The sequence below is a fragment of the Cyprinus carpio genome, chromosome A16 (genome assembly GCF_018340385.1).
Source record: "Cyprinus carpio isolate SPL01 chromosome A16, ASM1834038v1, whole genome shotgun sequence".
NCBI classification, from domain to species: Eukaryota; Metazoa; Chordata; class Actinopteri; order Cypriniformes; family Cyprinidae; genus Cyprinus; species Cyprinus carpio.
The window spans coordinates 6052725-6069813 of NC_056587.1; the positions used below are offsets into that span (position 1 = coordinate 6052725).

At 35.0% G+C, this 17089-nt stretch overlaps 3 protein-coding genes across 8 annotated transcripts in view; 2 read left to right on the top strand and 1 right to left on the bottom strand.

The window, feature by feature from the left end:
- LOC109049880 (myosin-10-like) overlaps positions 1-5217 on the top strand; it is a 42707-nt gene extending 37490 nt beyond the window's left edge. For all 6 annotated transcript variants that reach the window (XM_042772221.1, XM_042772222.1, XM_042772223.1 and 3 more), the window contains one exon: positions 1364-5217. In XM_042772221.1, the coding sequence (XP_042628155.1) occupies positions 1364-1553 (190 nt within the window). In that variant the 3' untranslated portion in view covers positions 1554-5217. The remainder of the gene's footprint in view (positions 1-1363) is intronic.
- Positions 5218-5628: 411 nt separating this feature from the next.
- Positions 5629-8053, bottom strand: LOC109050264. The gene is made up of 3 exons (XM_019067922.2): positions 7867-8053; positions 7444-7586; positions 5629-7366 (listed from the first exon to the last, which is right to left on the bottom strand). The coding sequence occupies exons 1-3, from the start codon at positions 7953-7955 to the stop codon at positions 6006-6008; spliced, it is 1593 nt and encodes a 530-aa protein (XP_018923467.2). The 5' UTR covers positions 7956-8053; the 3' UTR covers positions 5629-6005.
- Positions 8054-11793: 3740 nt separating this feature from the next.
- LOC109049874 (60S ribosomal protein L18) lies at positions 11794-15280 on the top strand. Its single transcript, XM_042772227.1, has 6 exons — positions 11794-11953; positions 12063-12170; positions 12361-12459; positions 14699-14822; positions 15002-15071; positions 15157-15280. Exons 2-6 carry the CDS (start codon positions 12129-12131, stop codon positions 15230-15232), a joined length of 411 nt encoding a protein of 136 aa, XP_042628161.1. The 5' UTR covers positions 11794-11953; positions 12063-12128; the 3' UTR covers positions 15233-15280.
- Positions 15281-17089: the final 1809 nt, after the last annotated feature.

Here is a 17089-nt window from a genome sequence, read left to right on the forward strand (position 1 = left end):
GGCTCTTAACCAAAAATAAAAATTTTGCTTTTTGGTCAAAAAAATGTTCCTGACCCCTGTTCCAGGATCTGGCAGTAAGTTTGGGGAGCGCATTTTTATTCCATCTTCTATTCTGAAAAGTCTTAATTCCTTAATTCTTTTGCAGTTAACTTGTGTCTTTTCTCCACCTTTTTTTTTTTTTTTTTTTTTAACTCCACTGTCCCAGTCAGCATTTTTTTTGTCCAATGATCATGTCGAAATTTTGCAATTTCTATATTGCAATAGTTTTGAATAATTCTCATGGGGATTTAATAATTTTTGACTTTTCAGTCCGAGTTAAAACTCTTTTTTGGCTCATTTCATCTGTAAAAAAAGCCTAATAATTCTGCACACCTGAATATAAGGAGTTTTTCTCTTCCAGCCTTCATGGACAATTATATATCGCTCATAAATGATTAAATACAAAATTAATGGTAGTTATTAAGATTGATGTCATTGGGAATTGGTAAAATGTGCTTGGAAAAAAAAAAACTCAGAATATCAACATGCCTAATAATTGTGCACACAGTGTAAATCAATAAAGGTTTTAGTAACACTTTATAATAAGGTCTAATTTGTAAACATTAGTAAATGAACATGAAAAATATATTTTCACAGAATTTATTAATGTTTGTTGATTTTAGTTCACAGTGCATAACTAATGTTAACAGATATATTTTTTTTTTTTTAAGTTTTGACTATTAACTGACATTGACATGCAATATAATTATTGTTCATGTTAGTTAATCTTAATAACTGAAACCTTATAAAAAAGTGTTACTAAAGTATTATGTATTGTTCTCTGTATGTGTCTTTCATAGTCTTGATGGTTTGGATTAACCCTTTAATTGCCGAATCCTTAACACACCAGACTGCCATAGAGTTACTGTAAATGCATGTGCTCGCTGGGCACAGTTTTCCTGATGCCACCTGGGCGGCGTTTGCACTGATGGCTTGAGCCCGCCATCGCTGCTTGCAGCTATATTTTTAGCTTGTTGTTTCTTGTTTTGTTTTGTTTTGTTTTGTTTATAGGACAAAACCTGTTAAAACAAAATATTTGACGAAAAAGCACTGCATTTTGGCTTGTGTTTTATTTACTGGACAAAACATTTTAAAGCAAACCATTTGACCAAAAAGTTATTACACTGTACAAAATATATTGTCAAATAACTGTTCTAAATGAACTGCTTTGTGCGAAAATATCTAGAAAAGCATTTTTTTTTTTCAAGATTGCTTTGATATTTTGTGTCTAATGTGTAAATAATGTTTTGGGGACACTGTATATGTATATCATATTTTGTGCATGAATTGCTGTTTATTCTCTATTTCTGTGTCTCTGTCTCAGGAGAGCTCCGCTCCCTATCTCCATGCGTGCTGGCCGCAGGGCTCTGGTGGATGACCTTTCTCAGGAGAACTCTGATTCTGAGGATCCAGGTGCTTCTCCCACCCCATCCAGCGGCCCGCCGGGTACCCCCACACCCTCAGACAACACCCTGGGCCCCCCTCCTCCCTACAGCCTCACAGAGACTGAATAAGAAGGGGAGAGTGTGATAGATGGACAGTTTTAATGGTTTAATGCACATAGCTTTTGCAATCGTACACATAACAGAACATCCGTGCAGTCAGACATAACTTGAACCTAGTTAATGTGATTTATTGATTTTAAATGAACTGATGAATTAGCATGCAAGATGGAGAAAGTTTGATGCAGTACTCTTTAAGTACTATTTAAACCAAGCAAGCAGTTAGTAAAGACTGCAGTTTTTAAGTTGAGGAGAAAAGAAAACTACATTTCCCAGCATTCCTTGGGAAATATAAGTACTGTATATCTGTGCAGTATATCAGGCTTGTTGTGGCAAAATTATGATGGCCATCTCAAGCTCTCTCTAAATCAATCAAAAGCCATGTGTTTAGGAGAAATTTGCATGTTGATGGCAATCAAAGGCCATCGGGTATTGCACAGATGATCGACGATCAGGCTAAAATGCATCATCTGTGCTTGCACAAGCCATCAAACCCTCAAAGCACTGAGAAACGTTCTCTCTTTCACTCCTAAAATAATGTTATGTTTTAAGAAATTGAGAATTGAACAGGTACAAGGATGTATCTTTGGTATTTGGTATTTTTGTTTAAATTTAAAAGGTGATAGCTCTACTTCAGATAAATAGACGACAATACTATTTGTTATGCATAATTAGGCAGAGATGATGATTATGGAAGCCCATTTCCACCCCAGTAAAGAAAAAAAAAGTTAACTGTAACTTAAAATGTCACTATCATAATTTTGATTCTCATAATTGTGACTTTACATCTCACAATTTTGACTATATGTCACAATCTCACAATTGCAACTATCTTTCTCAATATTGTGACTGTATATCTCGCAATTTCAAGTTCTTTTCTCTCAATCGCAACTTTATAACTCACAATGTGACCTTATGTCTCAAAATGTGACTTCATATCTCACATTGTGACTTTATATCTCGCAATTCCGAGTATGTTTCTGCCAATTGTGACTTTATACTGTTTCTCACAGTGTGACTTTATATCCGTCAATTATAATTTTCTTTTTAAATATTTTGACTTTGCATCTCGCAAACAAGATTGTTTTTCACAATTGTGGATTTATAAATCACATTGTGGTCTTATATTTCATGTGTGACTTTATATATTGTAATTACGACCTAACATCTCGCAGTTGCGAATTTGTTTCCACTAATGTGACTTTGTAACTCACAGTTTGATGTTATGTCAATATGTGACTTTTTATCGTACATTATGATTTTTCGTAATTGCAACTTTATATCTCACAGTGTTGTTGTATTTTAAACTTTATCTCACAGTTATCTTTTTTATCTTTTACTCTGAGGTAAAAAGGGGCTTTCATAGATGACAATTTACATGCACAAAGCTATGATTGTATAAAACAAAGACAGAAAAGTGAGACTGAGAAAAATGCTTTTCTATTAAATGAATATGCTACAAATTTGAGCTGTCCACTATAGCTTTTACATCTTAGCCATAACCTGACCATAAGAAAAAATGGTGGTGATACAGAAAAAAAAAAACCTTAAAGGTCAAACAAATACTGGACTTACAGCAGAAAACAAAAGAAAAGCAACCAAAGCTGACAGATTTCACCTCCATGTAGATTTAACAGCAACAGTTCCTAGATATTTGAAATATACCTACTGTGATCTCATTCAAATTTTAGTGTTCAGTTCAACTCCCTATTAAGTTCAGGGTGTCTGTGCTGCAGATCAGACCCTCTTAGATACTGTGCGTAGGTAGTTAGGTAGCTCTAAAGGGACGCTTTTGTTGGTAGTGATATAGATAGGTAGTTAGGATTTCTTAATTTATGTCTTAACATATCGGCTCCAGTTTCAGAATACTGACTTGTTGTAATTTTTATCAAGTAAGAGAATTCCAGTATGCAGTCTATTTATTTTGTTTTGTATTGATTTTTTTTTTGTCTGCACATAGACATGTCATGGTTGTTGTATAGTTTGCATTTTTAAGTGAAAACAAGGCGGAATGAAAGATATTTGGAGGGTAAGGATGGGTTTACACTTAGCAGGGTATCAGTCAGTAACACTGGACAGAATAAAAAAAATAAAATAAAAAAAACCTTTTCGTTAAATAAGCTGCAGTGGACCTCAAAGAATATGTGTTTGAGACAGTTTTGACACTGGACAAGAGTGAGAAGTCTGTTATCAGGATTTCTGAGTTTCTATGACATGGTGTGAACATGGAAGATATGAACATATAATATCTCGTCTGTTTGTCCCAGGGGTTGAAGGCTGCTAGTTATGACTTATCTCATTATATCAATGTAACTTTTTTTTTTTTTTTTATCAAAAGGACATATTGTATTTTTTGTTTGTTTGTTCATTTTTGAATGTGGTAAATATTTATGGATCAATGCGTTTGTTAGGGCATATGGATGACTAAAGGGACATTATTCCAGCTGTATGCATGTCAACAGTGCCTGTAGTATCTGCAGAAAACACAAAACTGAGTCCATTGAAAATCAGTGAACTAATAAGAACGAGGTCTGGAATTTGATAAGGAAATTGCAATATTAGGTCTCCCTGAACAGCAATCTGACTCGCATATATTTTTCACAGATACTGTTTAGATAACAGTTGTTGATTGGTTCTGAGATGTTTATTTTAATGGATGAATCCATGACAAATGAAAGTTTCCATAGCCTTCGTATATATGTATGTATGTCTCTAATATTTTAGATATGTATGGTGATGAGCATTTTGATACACTGCTCCTGGCTTACATGCGCAAGTTTGTGAATAATAATTGTTTGTCACCATTAAGTTTTAGAGTATATTTAAGATCTGTTAAGCCTGTGAAATTACAGTTTGATTCTCTGATGCACTGAAGGGTTTATTACACTGTTATTACTGCAGTAATTACTACCTGTGTGGTGCCGCAACAGTATCTGTCCTGTAACTCGAAAAGCAGGATTTTCATATTAGATCATCACTGTACGTAAAATGTCTGTAATAGGTTAAATAGATCAGATTTTGATACTTGAATTGTTTTAATCGCCCCAATATTGTTTAATTTTAAAATGTAGTGTATGTTTTCAATCCTGACGTCTAGAATCAAGATGGATTTGTATTCAGTTGAATCGCAAACACAAGCCCAAAGACTCAAGCATTATACAAAAGATTGTTTTTATTCTGCTTATTTGTCCATTTTAGAACATGTTCCTAAATTACATCTTCCTATGATTTGACTGTTTGCCTTTCAAGCAACTCAACATTGCTGCTAAAAAATGTGGATTGTCACTGAGAAATCATTTGAATTGATTTGTACATTTAGCAGACAGATTTGCAGAGCTGTTCAAACTCAAAAAATACATTTGGAGAGCATTCAAATTCCTAAACCAGTATTTCTCTGAATCCTAAACTCAAGTGTATTAAATGAGTCTTGTTATACTGAACCTGTGCTTTATAATGCAGCTTTGATCCAGTGTGAGATGAGTGCACAATAGCAGAGAATATGTATGAAAAGGAATTAAAACTCCAGCGGAGATACATGTTTGTATCTGAAGTGTTTCTGAAGAGGACTGTGTGCTTTTTTGCATCTGTGGAACTTGAATTTTTAACCATGTTGCTTTGTTTTGCTATAATGATAAAATGAGACTGGGATGAATTTTAATATACCGTTGGTTTTGAAGTCAGTGTGGTTTATTTTCACACTAACACACTATCAGCGATTCACCATCTGCACAGTAAATATGGAGTAAGTGACATTCAAAAATACTATGAACATACACTTAAAAATTGAATGAATTATCAGTTTCTTAACCAAAAATAGAAATCACAATTGAATTTGACAAATTATTAGACATTTAAAATTGTTTTACAGTGTGCTAATTTGAAAAATGTTGTTAAATTTAACAATAAAATAATAAACTAATAGTAAATGAATAAATAAATTAATACATTTAAAAAAATAAATAGATATTTAAATCTTTATTTTACATTTAAAAACGGTTAATTATAACAATAAAATAATAAATGAATGAATGAGTTTAAATTGGTAAATAAATATACATTTAACATTTTTATTCATGTTCATAATGTAACTTAAATGCAAAAATAAAATAATGCATTAACAACTTTTAAATAACTTTGTTAAGCAAAAGTTTTAGTCTGTCCAACTGTCTTGGGCCAAAGACAAGCAAACACTGTGAAATGATGGCCAGTCCATCACAGGGCTCTATAAATAAAAATAAAATAAAAAATTTTAAAAAAGGAAATGAATTCCTATATATAACAGATTTTTTTTGTATTATAATGTAACAGTACTCATACAGTTTCATTACAGAATTTTTTTTTCACTCCACAGACAAGAACATTTCCCAGAAATGATCATGAAATCTCAAAATTATAATAATCAAACAACCCCAGATACAATCAAATTAATGAATACAGTTCATACCATTACTGTCCAATGACTGATCAATACTCTTCCTCTGCCACAATGCTACTGAACAACCAGTCATCAACTAGAGGCGGAGTTGGAATTGGAGTGGGGTGGAGCTTATGTGATGTCGCAGGGAAAGATCTAGCCACGCCCTCAAAGTTGTAACTACTCTGACTGCCTCTGAATTTCGAGTAAAAACACGACTCTTCTTTATGACAACAAAAGTCTTCGAGGCAGCACATTATCGGGCATTGGAGGCCTGGTAAAGTCTGTACCTGTACAATATTTTTGTCAAAATTTCTGATATCAGTGTCTGGCATCATAATTTGATCTGTTACTGGACTTGTATAGTTCTTGCATGAGCTTTTTAGAGGTTGTTGTTCCCAAATGTCATAAAGAATCCTTTTGGATTGGTCCAACTGACTCTTAAATCCTGGGAAGATGTGCTGGTTTGAAATATTACCATCCATGGCATAAAAATCTGTATCTGAGTAACCATCCTCTTTTCCATTCATCTTCATCCAAGGTTCAACCTGATCAAAACGGTCTTCTAGAATGTTATTGTGGTTCATAGTATAGTTTACTTGATCCTGATGGAAACTATGTTTATGTGGCTCTTGACTGCAGAGAACATTAGCAAGAAATTCATGACCAGTTTGGCCCAAATTGGACATGGAGTTGCTGGTCCCACCACCAGAACCTGAATCCAGAGAGCTTGGAAACACACATGTTTCCTGTAAACATTGTCCATCCTCTTCACTGTGATCCATCCACTCCACCATTTTACATTTAGGATCATCATCATGGGTAAACAGATCTCCATGATTACCAGAACAATCCAGTAGGTCAAGATCGTCCACCATATCCATCTGGAGACTCTCTACGATGGTGCCATCTTGCGTTTGGACACTGTGCTCGGCATCTATGAGCATCTGAACCTCCAAATCACATGAATCCAAAGACAAGAGTGAAATCACTGGAGAAGGGGGGCACAGGTCTGGAACATCAACCTCGGTGGGGAGCGACTTCATGTCAGAGTTTTTGTTGAGACGTGGTTTCGAATATGTTCTTGTTCTTTCAGTGGATCCAAACCAGGAGGACGTGCTGTCCTCCAGAAGACTGCTGGTCATTTGTGTCAAGCTTTCTAAATCGGTAGATGCTGGTTCTCTTTCCAAGCTGAAGCTGGTGTCCTTCTCCATTGAGCTTCCAGGGTTGTTTTTCAAAGCTTTCTCAGGTCTGGGATTTGCTGCTTTACGATTGGAGAACTTGCACTGTGAGAAACTTTTATCAGCCACATGGGTCTCCAAAAGACTGTCCAATGTCCAGAGGTCACACACATCCTCTGGTTGTTCAGGAAGCATTTCGGTTTTGTCAGCATTAATAAAAGTTTCAACATCTTAGAAAACAGAACAAAGAGTCATCAAACTTGTACCAAACCACAGGTTTTGAAAATAAGAAAGTACTGTCTCGTACCTTTTTTTGATAGTTTGGGTGACTGGTCTGTGACTTCTGTTACAATGTGAGATATTCTGGGTGTCAGATCATTTGAGGGTTTATCCGTTGAAAATAAAGCAGACGCAAGCTGATGGTTCGCTGCGTCTATTTCAGCAAATTTCCTGTGTAGAGTCAGATGTAATAATAATTGAAAAATATTTTTTATAATTACACAATTATTAAAATATGATTTAAATTGATAAAAATAACATTCTAAAAATATACAGTAGCGTTCAAAATTTGGGGTCAGTAAGATTTTCTCTCTCTCTCTCTCTCTCTCTCTCTCTCTCTCTCTCTTTTTTTAAAGAAATTAATAGTTTTGTTCAGCAAGGCCACATTCAAGTGATTAGATATATGATCCCAAACATTTGAACGGTAGTATATGAATATATACAGTATAACCTCTGTATCATGTTGTGCAGAAACCTGCGATGATTGACTTGTCGTTTTGATGGCTTGTTTTTACGTGGTCTCTGTAAAGTCCTCATCATGTGACCAGCTGCTGAAGTCACAAAAGTAAACAGATCACGGCCCCATGGCACTCCAGACTCCAATCCTGGTTCAAAGGTCAAAATACTGGATGGACGCATAGCTTTGGAAATACAGTGAAGATAAAATAAGAGCATGAGAGAGACAGAGGGAGATCATATTCAACATCAGATTCTGTTTTTCTAAAACAATAGGCTCAGTATTTTAACATTTAGTTTTGCACTCATGTACCACACAAAACTGAAGGAGCAGAACTACTTCAAAACTGCATTAAAATATGGTTTAAATCTCTAAAACCTGATGGTAACCAAATCTTTATGTGAAAGCCCAACTTACCTTCTGTTACTCAGTAAGAATCCACTTTGAAACAAAATGCGCCAGAGAAGCAAACGGCTTTGCACAGGTCATACTCTGACTGACCAAGAAACCGAGAAAGACAGAGAGAATGAGTGAATGAGCGAGGGGAGGGTGGCATTTGGTTCACTGGTGATGCCACAGAATGAGTGATTCTTTGTCTGCTTAGATAAAAGATGGCAAGACATCAACATTATAGAGGACAGAGAAGTGCAGCGAGATGAAAAGAGAAGCAATTACCTAGAAATCAACTGGTTTGGGCCGTGTGGTCTCTTTAAGCATTGTCAAAAACAGTGCTTGTTATGTGTTAGCAAACACAGAGCGCCAGTTAAGCGCTTAACGGGCCTTTGATTGATCTCTTTAATCTCTGATCCTCATTAACACATTCTCCTGTCTGAGAGCTCTACTGGTTGCCACAGACAAATTGCTTTCACATTTCAGCCCTCAGACAAAATGTGATTTTTACATATCTCTGGGGGCGTTCAACATAATGGAACGAGGTCCAGAGGATGGGAAATATGACATGATTCAAAGCAGGAACACACACGCACACACACACACACACACACACACACACACACACACACACACACACACACACACACACACACATATATATATATATATATCATTTTTTTTTAACTGTGCATGCTTAATTTATGACTCCAAAGAAAATGAAATATTCTAAACACACATATAGCATTTATATTTGAAATTAGATTTTTTTTAAAAGGTATAGTTCTAAAAAAGGGAATGGTTCACCCCAAAAATGAAATTTTTGTCATCATTTACTCAGCTTCATGATGTTCCAAAACTGTTTGTAAGAGACTTATTTTGTTGTTGAAAAGTCATGAGAATGACACCACAGAGTACATTTAACCACATCTGAAAATATGTATCATGTCTGATAGTATTCATTTATACACAAAATTAAACAATATTTTCACATCTGCATAATTTGACAAAATTACTGCTTTATTGAAAAAAAGCATAATAATAGCATATATAACTATTATATTATTACCTTGATTTTCCTGTTTCCTTCACACCAAATACCTTCATAATGAAAAAATGTAGAAAAAAAAGGTTTTAATAAAGATGAACACCTACAGTACAACATAAAAGTTTAAGAAATACCAAGATCAGTGTTATTTTAGTATAATTTATATACCATCTTATTTATTCACATTTTAAATTAGTTTATATTTTTATATTTTTAATTTTTGTCATTTTAGTGATTTACACAACGCTTTTTGCCACAGCAGACCTCATTCAGCAAAGCATGATGGGAAAAGCTCAGGACAAAGGGACAGTGCACAAACTGGATCGAGCGGGACAAGATACCTCCATCACATCGGTTGAGGGATTTACTGTGGCTGGAGAAGCAAAGACAGATGATGATAGTAAAATAAGTGTATCAGAAGGAAATAAAAAAGCTTGGGAAGGAAATAAACCATTAGATCCAATACAACATGCTCCACCGCTTGACAGCATTGACTGGGCCCAGACTCGGGTGGTGCTGCTTGGATTCTGTTTCCATGCCAACTTCAATTGCCACTGGCTACGGGGACGGGACAGGATGTTTCCATGTGTCATGTCTCAGGCTGTGAACTTCTTGCTGATCCCGCCGTTTTTGTTGGAGGAGTTGCTCTTGGCTGGACTTTCTTCTTGTGTCATTTCAAGCAACAGAAGGGTGACTCCCTGACTTAGGCTTTATTCTGCCGCTGCTTGGCTTTGAATTTAACCAAAACACACACTTTCTTAAATCAACATATGCAACAATGCATATTAAACATAATGGATGCATTAAAGCTGGCTGAAGTGTAATTTTATGCGATTTGCACAAATAATTTTGCTTTACTCTTGACATTCTATTGGAGTGGCTAAACCACAGATTAATTAATCATTTAAATGATTCCAATTACTATATAATAAACATATATTATATCTTACCCCATTCATGCTTATTCTTTAAGAAACATTAAACTTGTGATCAAATGGTGGTAGCGAAAGATATTTACTTCCACATTGTGAAAATTAGAGTAATACTGATTATCAAAAAAAAAAAAAAAAAAAAAAAAAAAGGAGTCCACACAAAAATCGATCACTATGCATCGGTTGTTGATTGGATTTTGATAAGTGGGCAGTCCACACATGAATCGTTCACAAAAATATCTGAAAGCAGAGTTCAGAGAATGTATTGTCTTTTCATGCTAAATCTGAGAGAGAGAGAGAGAGAGAGAGAGAGAGAGAGAGAGAGAGAGAGAGAGAGAGAAAGAGAGAGAGAGAGAGAGAATTTATAGATTTCTTTAAATACAACAATAGGAATTGGATGCTATATGATGGGGAACTACAATGATATTATTATTATTATTGCATGTATTGAATGTATTTATTTATCAGGGACATTAAAATAAAATTATTTTTTAAAAAAAAAAGAAAAAACTGGCTAATCTTTCAAAAGTCATTAGTACATTTATTTCAGCTGCTTAAAAGTAAAAATCGTTGTTTTTGTCTTAGTGGTAATTTTATCTTAGCCTACCAGTCAGTAAAATTTGCTGAGAAAAAAAAATTAAAAATAAAAAAACATTTTGCAAATTTAATTTCCCTACAAAACATTAAATATTACATTAAATACATGTATTCATGTACCTTGCAATCACCCTTTATGTAGCTAAGACAGACCGCGCTGCTGAGTATATACCCTACTACATCGTCATGTATTTGTTTGGTTAAACGCGTTTTAGAATGACTTTCAACAAAAAAAGTGCACTTAAAATAGTTTAGGTGTGTTCCGAGAGATGTGTATGCGCACGACTGTTCAGTCACAGGAAGCATAAACCAATCCGGACTCGCCTTTGCAGTCACCTGACTCATCGCGTTCCGTAATCTCGCTATACGTCCTCTCGCGAGCTTTACTTTTCCCTTTTCACTCCGAGTCCAATATGGTAGGTGGCTTTATTTCTCACGGAATGTACCGGTGTCCGAAATCTACCTCCATCCTCAGCTGTATCTCTTCTAATCCTGCCGCAGATGATGTTTAGAAGCATCACATAGCGCTGCAAGTGAAAAAATACGTGTATCGGTGTGGATTATGTGTAAAATGAATAAGTAAATGTCGGCTAGCGCACATCGGGCCGCGGAGCTGAGCTTCATGTTCATGTGTTTTGTCTTAAAAGATTTACGGATGCTAACGACCATGCGTCACTAAGATCCTGTGTACCTATATATATTCATAAAACATTTGCTGTAATTTCAATTAATTGCCTAGACGGAAGGAAGAGTGCTTGAGCAAACTCGTGCTGGCTAAGCTAGCTCTGGTAGTGGTAGCAGTCTGCGCTTCTCTGAGCCTCACGAGTTACTGCATCTCTGAGACAGATGTATTAATGTGATTGCTGTCAAGGTATTTTGTAGTTATTCTAGCCGTTATTGCTCAAGTATGTGTCACTGTGACTAGTTAAGGTCTTTGCTAGTGTGATGTATTGAGAACGTGCTCCACTGCTGTGTGATGATTCCTTGTATTGGTGTGTGTTACTGATTATTTTGTTTGATCGGATAGGGAGTTGACATCAGACACAACAAGGACCGTAAGGTTCACAGGAAGGAGCCCAAAAGTCAGGATATATACCTGAGGCTCTTGGTCAAGGTGAGAACAATAATAAAACTCAAAACACTGTAGACCTTCAGTTTGAAAATGTACATTTCTGTGATTGATTGCATAAGGCTGTATTTTTTACTTTGTTGTTGTTTTGTAGTTGTACAGATTCCTGTCTCGTCGTTCTGATGCTCCCTTCAACAAAGTCATTCTGAGGAGGCTCTTCATGAGCAAGACCAACCGCCCCCCTCTGGCCCTGTCCCGACTGGTGAGTTTGAACCCCAGATTTGCTCCTGTATATGCAGATCTCATTTACGTTTGCCCTGTTGTGTGTTGAGCTTTGGCACTTTAGAAAGCAAGTAAACATGCTTTGTTTAAAAAGATTGATCTCAAGTGAGCAAGTTTTTTTTTTTTGTCTCATGCAAACTTTCTGCCTTGTTTTTCTTTCTTGCCTCTAGATCCGCAAGATGAAGCTTCCAGGCCGGGAAAACCTGACTGCTGTTGTTGTGGGAACTATTACTGATGATGTTAGGATTCAGAAAATCCCTAAACTAAAGGTAAGACCAGACATTGAAAGTGTAATTAATGTCATATAAGCTTCGAGTTCAAGGTCCGTCTGTCCGCACGTCCGTCTTGTTTCTGATTGTGTATCATGTATTCATGATTTTTTTTTCATGAGCTGCTGAACTGTTGAATTGAACCTGGTGATTGCAGACTTTGGTCCAAAAATGCAAGTTAAATGTGCCCTCGTTTTCTTTAAAAATTTAAATGATTTTTTTTTTTATTGTAAAGCAGAAATCCTCCCATATAGGCCAGCATTTTTTTTTTTTTTACACAAATTGGGAGTCTCAATATATACTTTATTAACAAATAAATTTGTGGTTTTAAGAACTGTATGTTCTTTAATAAAAATAAGTTATTGAAGGTGAAAATGACTTTTAGCATTATAATTGAGTTTGATTATTTTAATTCTTCAATTGAAAAGTCCTTTTCAGATGGATTTTTTTTTTCATGGGCATGTAGGGTGTTTTCAACATTTGCAGGCACTAATCATCGGTGATTTTACTGTTGTTTGAATCCAGAATGTGTTTTTGTACCACCACTGAGTGAAAATTTCCGACCAAATTACCTTCTGTTTTCTTGATGAACACCAAGGTCGTGTGCTAATTTAATTGACCTCTGAATCCACATCTCTGAGATTGTAAGAGGGGATAAATCCAAAAGTCATTTGTTAAATGCATTTTAACCACTGCCAAGCACCGTGCAGTAACAGTCGTGCTTTGTGATAATCTACATGCATTTCAAAGATGGACACAAGAACAATGCCACTCTACTACAGTGATTGGGTGTCATTAAGAACAAGAAGAGCATTTGAAATGGTCTCTTATTGCAACAGAAATGCAACATTATTTTAAAATATGTACGATGTACATAAAAAAATAAAACCAGTTACTTGGGTCAAATTCTTGCCTTGTATAAATAAGAGGATGCATTAACTTATTTCTTATTTAAACGACATCTATCGTTTTGACACAAAATGCAGCACAGAAAAAAAAAAAAAACATTGAAACCACTAGCTTGTGCATTTTCCTGTCATTAAATAGGATATTTAAATGATTAGTACGTATGAAATTTTCCTATTATAAAATTAAATATTAATTTATGGCTTGTCTAAGGAATTTATGACACTGGAGCCATGCGGTTTTATTTTTGCTGATGTTTCCATCAGAAATAATTATCATAGAAATAGTTTCATAGTTCAGCTTGCCCTAGTTCATGCAGACATGACCCAGTGCACGTTCAGTCATGGTTTGTCCAGGCTGATGCATTTATGCAGAAAAAAGATGGAAGTAGAGAGGCTTTTTATAATTTTATACAGCAGTGTCTCAGCATATATGCACAGTGACATTGTTTTTGTTCCTTTTTTAAGTGTTTAACATGCATTTGGGAACACAGCATACACCACTCATCTTTCCATGCTTGTAATGGGAAGCAGTTATTAACAAAACAGTTGAAAATGTTGAATTTGAAATGATCATTTTTGAGTAGTAATAAGAACAAGTATTATATTTTTATTTTTATAGCCCTATTGATAAATAATTGTGCAGCCCTACAAATAAGCACAGCGAACCTGTAATTGTTTATCTTTTTTTATTATTTAATTGCATTTTCATTTATTTTTATTAAAGTCATAATTAGATTTTTCCCTCATAATGTGTAGTCCTATTTTCAGTAAATGAAAAGGCTTTCTTTTTCACTAAATCACTTTTTTAGGGAATAAAAACGCATTTTGCTTCAGTTTAAAATAAAATTCATAAATTATAGTAATTGTATAATTACATGTGTATAATTAAGTATATAGTAAGTATATTAATATATGATGCTGAAATGTTTTTCATAACTTTTGCTCTAAATGCATATTAGTATTGGCATGCATTGAAAGTATACAACTACTGTATCATATTGCTAATGCAACAAAGGGAATTGAATGTGTATTATATATGCAATATTTCTCTTTAAATGAATGTACACTGATTTTAACATTTCAGAGTTAAGATTTGCTTTGGATTACCAGGATAACGATGCTTTTAGTAATCTAATACAAATAATGGTGCTGCGTTCACTGCTTTGTGTCTTGGTGACTGTAGTTGTTTTTGTGACGTCTCTGTTGGGTGCCTTGACGTTTTAACAACTGCAGAGTGTCTTAGTTGTATTTCACTTGACGATGAGAGCATGGAGTGTGAGGTTGTCTGAATGTCTTAATGATCGTTTTCTCTTTTCTGTGTCTTCTCACAGGTGTGTGCCCTGAAGTTGACCGACCGCGCTCGCAGCAGGATCTTGAAGGCTGGTGGGCAGATTATGACCTTTGACCAGCTGGCACTTACTTCACCTAGAGGACATGGCACCGTTCTGTTGTCAGGTACATGAGCATAAAGCAAGGATACGACTTCAGTACAAATTCAGTTCAGTCAGATTGCTTGTAACTTTCTCAGTTATTTTTTTTAACTGCTTGTATCCTGAAGGAGTTGCTTAATTGTTTTCTATTTAGATGTTTTGAGCTTAGCTCAGGGTTAATGCACTTGTCTTGTTTTGCCACAGGACCCCGTAAGGCCAGAGAGGTGTACAGGCATTTTGGAAAAGCTACTGGAACCCCCCACAGTCATACCAAGTATGGAAACAAAATGCACAAATTTTAAGCCTTGATAAACTTTTGATGAACCCTTTAACTCACAGCATGTTTCTCTGTCTTCTAGGCCCTATGTGCGCTCCAAAGGCAGGAAGTTCGAGCGTGCCCGTGGTCGCAGAGCCAGCCGAGGATACAAAAACTAAAGATCTCTTTTTGTTGTAATGCAAATAAAGATTGCGTAATATTCCAAATACAGTCTTTTGGAGTTGCTTAATCTCATTTTATGCTCTGTTCAAAAATGCTTCAAGTATTTTGCAGCGTCTGACTTCTTCTTTTTTTTTTTTTTTTTTTTTTTTTTTTTTTTTTTTTTTTTTAAACCTCTTAACTGAAGTTGACACCCTACATGCACTGAAATGACTGTGACTTAACCACATCAGGTGGAAAAAGCAAACCTAATGATGAAATGTTTTGTTTACAGCTGCAGGGACATGTGCGTATGCACATGTTTTCCAATACGGTTTCAGAATTACCTCAGAGATCACTAAGAATTATAATTGTCAAGTTAAAAGAAGTTAATGTCAGAGGAAATGCACACCGACCTTGACTGAACCTTGAATTTTCCATTTTAATTTGCACAAAACAAGCTCTAAGCAGTTTGTGTTAGACAAATTCTTTTGTACAAATATGTAATTTAGCTTAGTGTCAAATTCATGAAGTATTTTAAATCTTAAGACAGGTTTTGTGCTAAAGGTTTTGGTAGTTTGTCTTTGGCAAAATTAATATTTAAAAGTAAAAATGTTACAGACTGTATGTAAGACAAACTTTGTCAAGTAAGAATCTGTTAAAAATGAAGGTTAGTCTGTCGCGCTGTATGGCATTCCTGTCAATATTGCAATGGCATGTCAGCTTGCCATCTAGAAAATAAATGCATGTAATGAAATTCAGGATTGGTAGTTTTTAAACCTCTGTAGTTTAAATGAATTGCAGTTTTGAGTACAGAACTAATCCAATTAATGCAGATTACTCCATAGGATTAATATATATATATTTTTTTTTTTTTTTTGAGAGAGAAAGCCATAGAAAATATAATGCCCTCAATTCAAATGCAAAAATATCAAAACATTTGTAGGATGACCATGCAAATGTAGCAGAAAAACCATGCAACTTAAATGAGTGGCAAATTGTGGAAACAAACGATGATGTGAAGTGCTTGGCCAGTATTCAAAGCAGTGTTGCTATTGGGGAGTAAACATTTTTCAGTAACAGACTGCCTTTGATCTGTAAATCTGTGGTTGTTATTTCCAGTACACAGAGGACAAATTAAACATTTCAACAGGAAGATTGGAGTGGTTTCAGCCACATGTGATGGTGTTATGATAACCAACAATGAATATTAATTTCTGTATTTCCACCTTGGTAATTTCAAACTTTACCTCTAAATGTTTCTAAATGATGTAATCTAAAGCCCTTGTGAATAGCAGGTACTCACACTGTAAAGCCCTTTAAGAAATCACATTTAAGTCCATTGAGTTTAAAATGCATTTAGGGCTCTTCTATATATGGGCAAAAGTTTCTAGATGAAACGCATCTATGCCATGATGTAAGAAACGGTAAGTGGCCGACAAATCTGCTGATAGACAGACGCTCAGAGACTCGTATACTTTGCATGTGATGATAATCTATTCATCTATTCTACAAACTTCCGTTCTGACAGTTCTATAGAGAAATAAAATGTGCGATTCAAAGTGTTGAATTAAACTGTGAGCTCATGAAATCCACTGTTGGCTTTCATGGAACTTTGGCTACTAAAAAGAGGCTGTAATACAGTAAATAACAAATTCTTATGAACCACACTTTGCATGGCATTCTTAATAAAATGTCAGTGGGTTTTTATGAATATGCATATAAGGCCTCTTACAATACCCATTTGATTCTGAATGCACTCTTAAATATTTAATAGAATTAAAATGTAATATTACATTTTGCAATCATATATATATATATATATAAACCCCTAATATATAAACCCCTAATATATAATGGACATCTTGTAAATAATC